The 13,271-nt window shown below is 42.5% G+C and overlaps 2 protein-coding genes across 2 annotated transcripts in view; one reads left to right on the top strand and one right to left on the bottom strand.

Moving 5' to 3' along the window:
• GINS2 (GINS complex subunit 2) lies at positions 1-3,417 on the top strand. Its single transcript, XM_015816839.1, has 5 exons — positions 1-186; positions 1,127-1,241; positions 1,765-1,864; positions 2,199-2,325; positions 3,158-3,417. The coding sequence occupies exons 1-5, from the start codon at positions 97-99 to the stop codon at positions 3,281-3,283; spliced, it is 558 nt and encodes a 185-aa protein (XP_015672325.1). The 5' UTR covers positions 1-96; the 3' UTR covers positions 3,284-3,417.
• A 6,046-nt stretch (positions 3,418-9,463) lies between these two features.
• The window catches only part of GSE1 (Gse1 coiled-coil protein), a 27,494-nt gene continuing 23,686 nt past the window's right edge, over positions 9,464-13,271 (bottom strand). The window contains exons 12-14 of the mRNA XM_015816837.1: positions 12,152-12,421; positions 10,853-10,956; positions 9,464-10,304 (exon numbers count right to left, since the gene is read on the bottom strand). Of these exons, the coding sequence (XP_015672323.1) occupies positions 10,170-10,304; positions 10,853-10,956; positions 12,152-12,421 (509 nt within the window). The 3' untranslated portion in view covers positions 9,464-10,169. The remainder of the gene's footprint in view (positions 10,305-10,852; positions 10,957-12,151; positions 12,422-13,271) is intronic.

Here is a 13,271-nt window from a genome sequence, read left to right as displayed (position 1 = left end):
GCGGTACCGTGGCGGCCATCGGCTTTCTCCTCAGTCTACGGCGAGTCGGATTTGGCGGCTTCGTTTTTCGGTCGCTTTTACCTTCCTGCCGTCCTGATGGATGCCGCCGAGGTCGAATTCCTGGCGGAGCGAGAGATGGTCACCATCATCCCCAACTTCAGCCTGGACAGGATTTACCTCATCGGGGTGAGGCCTTCGGAACTACAACTCCCATGCTCCTTTATTCCCTTGCCGGTGGGGGTTATGGAACTGCAGTCCCAAAACAAGATGCCCGTTCTTGTCCGGGGAGGGGTGGCTACGTTTCATCTCCCATCAGCCCAAGGACGGCTGGTGGCTGAGGATTATGGGGGTTGTAGTCACAGACGTTTAGGCAGCCCTCTGCCCCGACCCGGGTAGGCGCTGGTAGGGGATTATGGGGGTTTTATGGTTAATGCTTTTAGGGTGCCCTCAGCTGCTCCCATCAGATTATATGTTGGCAAGGCATTGTGGGGTTTGTGGTCCCCAAAGTTTACTGCAAATGATCCCTTTTCGTTGTGGGGGGCGGGGGGGGAGGGAGTGGAGAGTTCCATCCCCATCGGCCCCAACTTCCATGGCTGGGGGGGATGATGGGGTTTTTGATTGAACCCATTGAGGGTCCCGTCAGTCCCACCAGGGTGTTATGGCAAGGGGTGGTGGGGTTTGTGGCTCCCCCAATATTCTTCCCTTGGATGCCTATGGAGAGAGGGATTTTCATGCCCATCATCCTCAGCTACGGCAGCTTCTTCCCTCTCCCCATAGGTTTCCAAGGGAAGAATATTGGGGGACCATAAATCCCACAATCCTTTGCCAAAACACCCTGGTGGGACTGATGGAATTTGGTAGGTGGGTCAGACTTTTTTGGGGGGGGAGGAGTTGTAGTGGGCCAGACTTTTTGGGGGGGAGGGGGAGTTGTAGTGGGCCAGACTCTTTTGACAGGAGGGGGAGTTGTAGATGGGCCAGACTTTTTTGGGGGGGAGTTGTAGGTGGGCCAGACTTTTTTGGGGGGAGGGGGAGTAGTAAGTGGGCCAGACTTTTTTTGGGGGGGGGGAGTTGCAGGTGGGCCATTTTCAGGCCGGAGCCTGTTCTTGAGTTTCTCTCTCTCTTGCAGGGCGAGCTGGGCCCCTTCAACCCGGGGCTGCCTGTGGAGGCGCCTCTCTGGCTGGCCGTCAACCTGAAACAGAGGCAGAAGTGTCGGCTGGTGCCCCCGGACTGGATGGACGTGGGTAAGGGGTGACTCGCTGGCTTCCTTGCACCCTGGACACTGTGACTGATGTTCCCCTGCCCAGTTTTCCTTCAGCCCTTCTAGCTGTTGTCTAGGAAGCCAGCAGGCTAGACATCCTTCTCATTGTATTATTGATTTATACCCTGCCTTTATTTTTGTTATAAATAGCTCAAGGTGGTGGAACGTGCCTAAATTTCCTTCCTCTTCCTATTTTCTCCAAAACAACAACCCTGTGAGGTGGGTTGGGCTGAGAGGCTCTTGCCCAAAGTCACCCAGCAGGCTTTTAAGGCGGAACTAGAACTCACTGTCTCCTCGTGATTGGCCTGAAATCAACCAATTGGCCTTCATGCCTAAAGTGGGACAAGAACTCGGAGACTTCTCGTGATTGGCCCAAAGTTACCAGCTGGTTTTCATGCTTAAAGCAGGATTAGAACTCACCATCTCCTGGTTTCTAGCCTGGATTTTAAAATAAGTACTGCTGGAAAATTTCTGTTGCAGCTCTTTTTTTTTAAATTCCTTTATAGAAAAGTTGGAGCAAATGCGAGATCAAGAACGCAAAGAGGACACTTTCACCCCAATGCCTAACCCTTTTTACATGGAATTAACTAAACTGCTGCTGAACTAGTGAGTAGGTTTCTTATTTGTAATAATATTCTTTGGAAATGCAGCAAATTCTAATTCTGCCAGAGCACAAAAAACCCTAGGATTGCGTTAGATTTGAAATTGGAAATCAGCAACAACTCTACAAACTGCAAATGCTCCAGAGCACTTTTCTAATCTGTTTGCATCTATTATTTTATATAATATATAATTAATTATGTAATAACATATATTGCTTAACAGTTTTGGTTTGTATTTAGAAGCTAATTAATAATGTTTACATCAAGGATCTCTTTTAATAACGTGTGACCCCCCTACCTTTTTGTAATCTCACCAGTCTATTTCTTTTCTGCATTAGTGCTGCAGATAATATTCCAAAGGCTGATGAGATAAGAACTTTGGTTAAGGATATCTGGGACACTCGAATAGCGAAACTTCGTGTATCTGCAGATAGTTTTGTCAGACAGCAAGAAGTTCATGCCAGGGTAAGAGCAATCTTCTGAAAGGATTGAAGTCATTGGAAGAATATTTGTGAAAATGAAATTGACAATGAAAGTGATATTACTGTATTTCAATTCTAAAATTTTATTACTTGACAGCAGTGATAGGAGAACTATGTAGTCCTGCAGGTATAGAGAAGTTTTGTACCCAAATTCATGGAAACATACTATTGTATGTACTTATGGATTCACTGCAGCCTACTGAAATGATGACTTGTGTTGTATATGTGGCTGTGTACCCAAATGCATATTCCTCTTACTTATGCCCATAATGAAAGTGTGTGTTTTGTAATATAAGTACACATTTGTGGCTATGTACTTTTTAGTCAAAGATTTGCAAGTTGATTATCACTTATCCGAATGGTGGGCATGCATTTTATTCCTCATTTATGCGACGTCCAGATATATTGGACTGCAACTTACATCATTCCCTGCCTTTCTAAAACTGAATGGATTATAACATTTCATTATGGGTGCAGATCACAACTGTTGAACCATCTTCCGAATTCTTTTAGCTGACATGGAATATAAATTGAAGGAGTGTAATGAATTATGCTTACAGAAGTCTTGTTTTGGGGCATTTTGGGATCAGTTCAAGCTCTGGGAAAGAGGAAAATGTATAGAGAAATTTCAAAACTAAAGAAGAAATGCAAAAAAATTAAAGAAGAGGGTTTAATGAAATGCAATCTATGTTATCTTTCAGTTTTTGTCAGATGCTAACTTATCGTCAGTCATGGGAACTGACGGACAGTCATGGTGCAACTCTGCCATTTATACTTCTTCAAATTGTGTTGTTGTCTTCTTCTTTTTTAATAAGCTGGATAATCTGACTCTGATGGAGATCAACACCACTGGTGCTTTCCTCACCCAAGCTTTGGATCACATGTACAAGTTGCGATCAAACCTCCAGCTAGGAGAGAGGGCGGAATCCCAGGAGTTTTGACCGCAGGGAATTTTCATGAGAAGAATTATTCCTTTAAGCCTCCACCTCTCTGTTGTTACTGGCTTCAGAGCAAAACTGTGCTGTGGCAGATTACGATGTAACATGCTTCATAGCATTTGCTAGTGGGGAAAAAAATTGATCTGCTAAACGATCATTAGCCCGATACCCAAGCCAGCCTGCCAGTGTTGACGTCTTTGGCAGGTGAGGAGGACTTTTGACTTTCCTTGGCAAGCAGGCTCTTGCCCAACACACTCCAAGTGCTGCAGGACTGCCCTTTCAAGGTGCATCAGTTGCCTGGCTTTTGTACTAGCTTGTTTTCCTAGTGTTTGTAAGTTGGAAGAAGGAAGCAAGTCAATTGCATCTCTGATGGATGCTGTTCCTTCAAGGCCGTGATCTTTATGGAAAAGGAGATTATTTTCGTCTTCTGACTGCATAGTTCTCAGCGGCCTGCCTGGGAAGAGACTTGCGCCTGGCAACTCAAACTTTACATCCAACACTGGATTCGCTGCAGTGTTACTCATTAAAATCTGCCTGTCCGTCGCCTTCGTATTATAAAGGATTTTACCCCCCAGAGGCCACGGATGTGATCATTGAGGGATGCTGCCTTTTTGTGTGTGTGCCTGCCAAAAAGAAAAAGAACAGCTTTATGAAGAAACGAAGCCACAAAACCCACAGAGTTTGGCTTAGGTTCCATTTTTCTTTTAAATGCTTGTCATGGAGACTGTGACTAAACCAGCTGTTTGCAGTACCCAGATTCTAGCTATATGAATCATATAAGCATTTTCGCTGTTAGTCATAATAACACATGTTGTTAGCCATCAATTTTTAAATATTTGTGGACAGCACTTACAATGCGGGGGCAACTACAGGGATTTGCTAGTTACTATTCTATTAGGTAATGGTAAAATAAATATTTTAAAAAGCAGTACATTGCTGCAGTTGTAACTCTCTGACCCTTGCTGCTGGTTGCCCTGCAGAACATTTTAAATTCAGAAGAGTGTGCTCAAGAAAATGAACATTGCTTAAAACACTGACTTGTCTCTGTTTATGAAAAAGCTTATCAAAAACTGGAAGGCTAAATATTTGTAAAGTAGAGCTTCATATAAGTCTTTTGCCACATACACATCCTTTTTTTTCTTTAATTACTTTCAGTTTTCAACACGTATTAGAGTTTCAGTAAATTAATCTTATTCAGCAAACGAGCATTTTTACATTTGATTGTGAATTTTTTGCAGGTGAATCTTAATATACACTAAAACAACAACATATACCTTTAACCTAAGTGGTCTTAAGTCTGAGCCCACATTAACTTTTGGTGAGGAATCAAGGCTTCAACTATTAAAGCAATTGTTATGCTTGTTCAGATATAAACATATACCATTCTTGTGTATTTCTCCACACATATATTAAGCCTACTTGAAATCCAACTTGACTGGATGCTGACTGGGATTCCTATCCTAATTTAACCCAGATGATGTGAACACATCTTTTCATTCAGAAGGGAGTACAGTATTAGTGTGGTTGTGAGGCACTCCATAGTAAATAGTTACTACAGTGATATCACCAGTGAAACTGCTAGAAGATTGGCTCTCTCTCGTCCAAGCCTCCATTTGTAATACAAAGGGCTGATAGAGCTTCTATTTAACAGTGGCTGGGTGGTCTGGGAAAATAATCCTTTGTCATGATTTAGGAACATTTTATTACTTTTTTTTTATGTTGTCAGAAATTACAGCCATATATTCATAAATACCTAATAACTACATTCAACAAATATATTACATTACATTTAAGTCAAAACAAGTACACTTAAAACAAGTTGAATTTGTTTCACAGCATCTACTGCCCCAGCCTGGGCCTTTGCCCTCCTCCTCCTCCTCTCCCCTCACGCTCTGTGCTTTTTTTTGCAGAAGAAATCTTACACATGACACCAAAGGACGGTCCAAGGGAGAGCAAATGAGTTCTTTTAAAAACAAAACCAAAAAAGTAAGCATTGGGCCAGGACGTTTGTGGAGAGGGTGGGAGGGAGAACAAGATTAACTATCACAATGATGGCTAGAAGGAAAGGAAAAACATTTGCAAAGATGGATTGGTCCAAAGTGGGCTATTGTTGTTTTTTTCTCCTCATGTTAGCACCTTTTAAATCTCCGTCTTTTATCTGTTCTGCATCATGGGTGGGAAAGTATTTCAAACGACACCAGGCCTACTTTGGGGAAACGGTGGTTTGCTCTGGCAGCTTGCTCGCCAACGTCTGCAGCTAGGTTGGCCTCCAACCAAGCTTGACTAAGTGCACATTCATTCTTTAATCCATGGAAATCAAGCCAATTGGCTCTCCTGTGCATCCTTTAAAAAGCACACATTGGGCTAGAGGAAAACTGAAGCCACATGATGCAAAACAGAGCCGACATCCTATTTATCGGAGGGGGTGGAGAAGGGGAAAACGGTGTGGTTACACTTAGAAGGATGATTGCAGCAGCTTGGGTCCATATTGCCCCCCCGCCCCTTCGCCACCGTCCCTTATCAGGAAAAACCGTGCAGCGAAAAACCCCACGATCACTATATCACGATCTTTTGAAAGACCGATCACGATCTTTTGAAAGACCGTTGCTGTTGCTCCCGTAGCTGATAAGCAGGACACAAAAATGTTTGCTCTGTGAAACCGCATCTTGGTGATCTTAAGAGTGGGACACTGGCTTTCATTACTGAGTCATAAATTGGGAGTGCCCTTTTGCTTGGGTGGCTTGCTTTCTTCTTCACTAGGCTATCTTACTGCCCCTTAAATGTATCTGTTGTGTTCATTTTGCCTTCTTTCATGGGTTTTGCAAATCCATCGCAAAAAAGGCCTGGACCGAAATCCTGAATATATTGTGGTCTCATAGTTGAATTTTTTTTCAGCAGCCTTGGGACCAGGGGATAAAAACCCTTTCCAAGTTTTGCTTTTTGGTTACCTCTAAAGGATGCCATAACAACAACAAAAAAGCTTCTCCCCCCCTCCCCCTCTGTTGAAGGCAAACCTATGGTCATCTCCAAGAATCATCAGAGGCAGAAAAAGAAAATAAACTTGAGTGTCTTTCATCATTTCTGCTCTTTCTTCTTTCTCATGCTTCATGAGAGCTGATTGTCTGAGGTGATCATCACAGATGGATGTTCAGAAAGGGGCCGATTTACGTACTCCTGTAAATAAATCAAGAGTTCTTGGCCGCAACTAAGAACAAGACCTTTTTAAAATAGGCCACTAAATTTGCTTTTTAATGTCCCTTGTCACGCAGTTTCTTCTGAAAAATGGCTAGGACTTTGGTATTAAGAGTTGCATAGAATTGGGAAGCCTGCCAAGTGAGGTTAAGTCACCTAGATGAAGCGGCTGCCCCAGCTGAATTTATATTTCTAAGCAGCCAGGAAAAGCATTGGGTTATCTTTCCCTGTAAGTAATCATACAGTCCCATAATGCTTTCTCCATTTGCGGTTACTTTGTTTTTTGTTTTTTTTTTATAGCGCTATAAACTCAGCATTGCACATCAGCCATTAAATCAAAGGATAAGACATATGAAAAATAAAAAGAATCCGGTAAACGTTTGTTGCAGAGATTTAAAAATTCCAGCATTCTCTTCCGAGTGTCCTTCAATAAATATACAAATTCAATCAATGTTCAAACTACTGAAATTAATTTCCATCTCTCCAGGCAATTTTTGAATTGTATAAAGAGGTTGGAGAATCGAAAGGAAGAGATTGACCTAGAAGAGAGCAAAAATAGGACTGACCCCCCTTTGGGGGGGTGTTCTCCCCCCGAATCTGAAATGAAATGTACAGTGTGGTCAGTTCTCAGAGTTATTAGTGGTTTGTCAGCAAAGGAAGGCAGATGGCAGCTCAGAATTAGGCAAAATTTCCTAACTAGTTAAGAGCAGTTCAAAAGTTATGGAACAGAGTTGGATTTGCCTCCACCAGCTATATCTTTTTTTGTGGGGGGGGGGGGTGTCATTTAATTTGGATATACCTTAAGCAAAGGATGGACTTGGGCTCATTGGTCTAATGAAGCATTGCCATCCTATGATTTTCTGGGTGATGCTGAACAGCCAGCATGCCCAACCCTGCAGCTAGTGGTAAAGGATGCTAGGCATTGTAGTACCACAACTGTAGGGGGGGAGGGCAAGTTCTCCCACTATTAAATTGCACAAAGCCACCTTTACACACAGGCTGTTTCTGCACATTGCAAAAGACTTGGGCAGTTACACTGGAAGAAGAGGTGAAATGAGAAGCAGTTTTGACGTAATAAGTGAAATAAGCTTGAATGGGACTTGGGGAGTTTGTTTTGTTTGTTTTTATAGCTTATGCCATGCTAGGTTGCCCATTTTGTCCCTAACAAAAAGATTCCTGATCTGATAGTCAATTTCACAATTAATTCTTTTTTTTTTTTTGAAAGAATAGCTAAAGTACTCCTTAAAAGTCTGGGTTGGGTTGAGGAAATTTATGCGGATGCCTGCAGTTTAAAAAGTCACCCAGGTCATGCTTAAAAGAAGAAACAAAATGCTAAACTCAACCAATTCTTTATACAGTCACTGTTCAGAAGCGCTGAAATGTTGGCTGTCACAAGTTGAGCTGCGGAATTAAGATGGCTGGTATTCAAAGGCCGCCTACTGTACGGTAATGCTTCAAAAGGCACAGGAGAGCCTGGAACACCTTTCTGTTCGAATCGATAGGAGCAGGGCGAGAGGCACCAAAGGAGGGTGGGGGGAGGGCTTGTTTTCAAAGCAGCTACTTAAAAGACGCAGCTATCTTAAAAGGTCCAAAAGTGATCCTTCATTCCAGCTCTCTCATATCCTAAAGCACCTTTGGTAAAGAATTAGCACAGCCCCACTATATTTACAGTGGTACACCTGTGGATAATTTCACTTTACAGGAAAGACGGTTGTATTTAGTACTACGGTGCCTGTGAAATGGAAAAATCCAGGCAGTTTGCTGGGGTCCATGTACAAATACAGGTCCCCAGTTGGGACCAGAATTTCCACTCTAAGCAAGGCGGTTGTTAAATGAGTCTTGCCCCATTTTACGGTCTTTTTTTGGGGAGGGTATGATTGATAAGTGAATTATGCAGCTTCCTTCCTTGAATTTGCTTAGCTGCCTGGGAAGGTTGCAAATGGTAATCACATACATGATCCTGGGATCTTGCAACCATCGTCAATGCCAGTTGGTTGCCAAGTGCCCAGATTGTGATCGGGACCGTGGGGATACTTCGACCGTTGTAATTGTGAGGGCCGATCATAACTCACTTTTTTTTTTTATTTTTAGTATGCGGTTGTAACCTGTTACAGACACTGTGTCAAGGACTAGCTATGACCCCCCCCCCCTTCAGAATAGGCTTCTGTCATGCCAGCAGTAGCTTCCAAGATGCTGGGTGTTTGTGTGTGAACAACTCTAGTTTTAGCATGATTTTTCCCTTCTTTTTCATATATTTTGTGATGATTCAGGATAGATCTTCTAAAGGAAAAAAAGAAACTACGTTTCTGAAAATTGATGCCACCAATATATGATTTTAGTTGCCGTGGGGAAAATGGACAATGACTGAATCCACTTAAACGTCTTAAATCTTGCAACTAAAATCTTAGTTGTCTCTTGTCTTCTCAACAGCAGTTAATCACAGTTGGTATTCCAAGTGCTTTAAGAAAAAAAGGAAGGGGAGGACAGAAAGACACAAGAGAAAATGACGGGAAAAGATAGCTCGGCTTTTAGCAAGAGGCTTTCTGTTCCAGCTACTTGTGCTCCACGCTGCAAAATACCAACAGGTGATTGCACATGCCCAGCAGAGAGCTTCCCTTTAAAATTTCTTTTTAAAAAACACTTTATTATTTTATCAGGTCCTGACCAGCAGCTGTAAAAACACTAAAGCAAGTCCATTTTTTTCCTTTTGCCAAAAAAAGAGAAAAAAAAGCAGAAACATATTGAAAATGGCAAGCTTTTTATAATAATAATTAAAGTAATAAAAACATACAAAACTTTTTTTTAAAATATATACACACTAAGGCTGAAGCACCTTTTTTCAACTCTTTAATTGCAAAATCTTTGTATGAAAATTCTACCCGCCGGGGTACATAATCTATGCATCGTATGTTCTATACATCTTCCCCTCCCCAGGAATAAAAAGGTACCTTGTTTCGTTTATTCACTTTTTTATTTGTCAGGTTGAAGTGCACTTCCAGCCCAAAAGCTGATGGATGCATGGGAAGTCCACGTTTGGAAGCTGCAGTTTTCTTCTACTAGATTTATTACTGTGCAGATTACGGGTTATCCAGTTCATTCTAACCAAAAAACAATGGATGTATACTGGTATTCTCTCGGACGAAGAGACAAACATATTTCAGAACAAATAAAACGGGACTCAAGTATAGCAATCGAAGTAATATGGCAATGAAAAGGAGCACAAGTCAAGATTTTAAACCCGGCGGCCCCTTCGACAGGAGGCAAACGTTAGTGTCATTGATGGAACCTCTGGATTCAACCAAGATCTTCAAAAAAAAAAAAAGAGAGAGAGAAAAAGACGAAGATGCCGAAAGAAAATTAACCCTTTCCAATGTCTTGAAAACGTAGACTTTCATCTAAATGGATCACTCGCAGAGTTTTGTTTTTCTTTTTAAAAAAAATCGGTTCAGAGTTCGGTTGCACTTTTTAAAGGGGCGGGGTTCAGATTTTTCTGGCTTCCCGCCGAATCTATTTTTATTTTATTTATTTTTTTTGCTCCATGCATGGCACATTCTTTTGATTTATTTATTTATTCTTTTTTATTTATTTAAGCTTCAAACCTCCCCGTGAAAAATATTTAAATATTCCAGGTAATAAAATAGATTATTATTATTATTATTATTTCTATACTCTATGTTTGGCCTAGTGCAAGGGCGTGTCACCTGGGATACCCCTTGAAATAGCTCCGGGACCACTGCATGGCAGGCAACGCAAGGCACTTTCGCAAGTGATCCAGTTCGGCTTGAATCCGTTCCCTTTCCGAGACAATTTTCTGCTTCTGGTTCCTTAGTTCCTGCAAAGAAGAGAAGACTCACTTGAGACTGGTCACGTCCTCCTCCTACACTGAGGCAAGCAGGGATTTATAGCATGGGTGTCCAACCTTGGCCATTTTTAAGACTCTGGGCAACTTCAGGACTTGTGGACTTCAACTCTCAGAATTCCCCAGCCAGGTGTGCTCCCTGATGAATTCTGGGAGTTGAAGTCCACAAGTCTTGAAGTTGCCAAGACTAGACCCCCCTGATTTAGAGGATTCTAGAAAAAACAGCACCAAAAATACAACTCCTGAACCGAGATGTCACAGAAGCTTCCCCGAGTCCAAAATTTCCTCTTTTGCTTTAGCAACCATCACGTTGCCTTAGACTGAGTTGCAGAGGAGCTAAGCAAAGACGGATGGGAGACCAAGAAGAGATCTGAAGCCTGGAGTCTTGATGAGGAAATCACTCCCCTCCCCCCCCAAAGGCACGGACCTCTGGGTTTGGCCAAGAAAACTCACAGATGGGTTGACTGAGCTTGCCCGAGGGACTCTTGCCCGTTTAGCTGTGGGGTGGAAGCCCTACTTACCGTCATGGTGTGTGAGAGCTGTTCTGCGGTCAGACTGAGGCTGTAGTGCTGGGCCTCTAGACGTCGGCACTGAGTTTGCAGCACTTGCCGTTCCAGGTTTTGCTCTGTGATGGAATTTGAACCGGTTACTCAACTGACAGGAGAAGGAGCCTCTTTGAACAACTGCTTTTAGTAACAACGACGTCGGCCCATTGACAAACCCATGCCAACCCAATAGGTTTGAACTATAAATAAAGCGATTTCCCCCATTTCTAAGGGTCTTTTCACCTTGTACCTGTGGGAGAGGTACTTACGTGCATAAATAAAGATATTAATCTTTCCAGCTCGGATGCTATTTTGACAAAGGCACACTGGACTAAGAACAATACTGCTGATTGCAGCTACCATGTCTGGTTCAGGCGACATAGATGGAAAGTCGGTTTCTCAGATGTTTGGAAAACTAAATCCGGGCCCTTCCTCCCTGCCCAAACCATGGTGGGAGAGTACAACCCACCAGATACAAAATGGGCAGAAAATAAATTTCATATTTTTTTTTAAAAAAAATCATAATCTACATGTCAGAGCATTCAGAAGTTAGTTTACTGGCCTTTTGGGGGAAGAAAAATGAATTTTCCTCTGCCTTCTCCAGCAAGATGCTCCAGAATCCAATAAATAAATAAATAAATAGATAGATAAATGATTTTTTTTCCCTTGGGAAAAAAAAAGAATGGCCTTTTAACGTTCCTTTCAGAGTTAGCTTACTGGATATTATTCCACGGCAAATGGAATTTGCAACAGATTGCAAGAATGAACCCCAGCAGTCTGATGAACGCACACTTGGGTGATGCCTGCTTCTCACCCTCCCCCCATATTATTATTTTTTTTTTGTAACTTGGCCAACTGAATGCTCCATATCTAGAAAACAAAGGATTATTGTTTTCAACAGATGCTTTCATTTATTAGGCTATCGCTGACAATGCCAAGCTCTGTCCCTACTCAGTAGCCATCAATCAGTAATCCTAATGGTCAATAAATCTTCTGATCTGGAGAAAGAATACTAAAGATGCAACTAGTTAATGAAAAACACACACTTGGAAAAGGAGTCACAACCTGCTCTGTTTTTTTTCCTGAACAATAGATATAAAGCAAATATATATTGGGTGGGAATGGACTAGTGTTTCTCAACCTTGACCATTTTAGTATGTTTGGACTTCAACTCCCAGAAATCCCCAGCCAGCACGGGAATTCTAGGCGTTGAAGTCCAATACGTCTTAAAATGTTCAAGTTTGGGAAAAACTATCCTGGACCACTGCAACTTACCTTCAACATGCTCTTGATAAGCCTCAAAGATTGCTTCAATCCCATGCCATTTTGGTCTGGGGTACTCCTCCTCTTCTTCCTCTTCCTCATCTTCTTCGGAATCCGAGATCTTCTCGTGTTCTGGAGGAATCAGTCCCTGGTGCTGGGAATCTTTCTGTCCGTTTTGCTGAGGCAAAGACCCCCAGCTGGAAGTCTGCAATTCCGGAATGTTATAATGGATGGAAGCATCCACTTTATGATTCTGCTCCGCCGAATGAACCATTGAACTGCCTAAAAGGCCAGCAGACACAAAGGAAGATATTGGCACCCGGCTGAATGACGACTGGATCTCTGTGTTGGCACCAAGTGCGACAATGATTTGGGTCAGGACATTATAATTTCTGAAGAGTGGTATGATAATGCAGATAGCTACGAAGAGGCCTTTGATTTAGAACATAGAATATAAGATTGGAAAGGACCTTGGAGATCTTCTAGCCCAACCCCCTACTTAAGCAGAAGACCCTATACCATACTGTACAAATGGTTGCCCTGTCTCCTCTTGAAAACCTCCAGGGATGGAGCACCTGCAACTCATGGAGACAGGTCGTTCCACTGGTTAACTGTAATTAATTAGCTGTTAATTTATTGGAGTTTTATTGAATGGAATCCTAATGCCAAGGGCAAAGCCCATCCCTGGTTTTGCACATGTATAAAATCCCATTTCAGATATAATGGACATTGTCCCTAATTCATTGTCCCCCCCAGTGTCCCTAATTCTTCAAGAAACCCAGGGTTTCCAGGATGGCTTTTCTGCCCACCTTACATAATTGAGATGGACCATCCCTGGCATGAGACGTCCATCAGTGGAAGAGGTTACCACAAGAAGGAGTTTCTTCCGCTTCGCTGGAGGTCTTTCAACAGAAGCCGGATCGTCAAGGACAGTGTAGAGCAATGTTTCTCAACCTTGGCAACTTTTAAGATGCCTGGATTTCAACTCCCACAACCCTCTGGCTAGGGAATTCTGGGAATTGAAGTCCACATAAGGATGGGAAACACTGGTGTAGAGAATCCCGCAGTGTGCCAGGGATTGGATCTGATGACCCCTTAGGTCGCTTCCAACTCTATGAGATGTTTCTAAGCC

This window comes from Protobothrops mucrosquamatus, unplaced genomic scaffold (assembly GCF_001527695.2).
Source record: "Protobothrops mucrosquamatus isolate PMUCROS unplaced genomic scaffold, P.Mucros_1.0 scaffold510, whole genome shotgun sequence".
Lineage (NCBI taxonomy): Eukaryota > Metazoa > Chordata > Lepidosauria > Squamata > Viperidae > Protobothrops > Protobothrops mucrosquamatus.
The sequence above is the reverse complement of the archived record's forward strand: the minus strand, read 5'-3'. Positions and strand labels throughout refer to the sequence as shown.

Excerpts from the sequence above, each read along its gene's own strand:
- GINS2 (XM_015816839.1), top strand. The coding sequence starts at position 97 with ATGGATGCCGCCGAGGTCGAATTCCTGGCGGAGCGAGAGATGGTCACC. Across the intron at positions 187-1,126 it reads ACAGGATTTACCTCATCGGG|GGCGAGCTGGGCCCCTTCAA; the intron begins GTGAGGCCTTCG and ends TCTCTCTTGCAG. Across the intron at positions 1,865-2,198 it reads ACTAAACTGCTGCTGAACTA|TGCTGCAGATAATATTCCAA; the intron begins GTGAGTAGGTTT and ends TTTCTGCATTAG.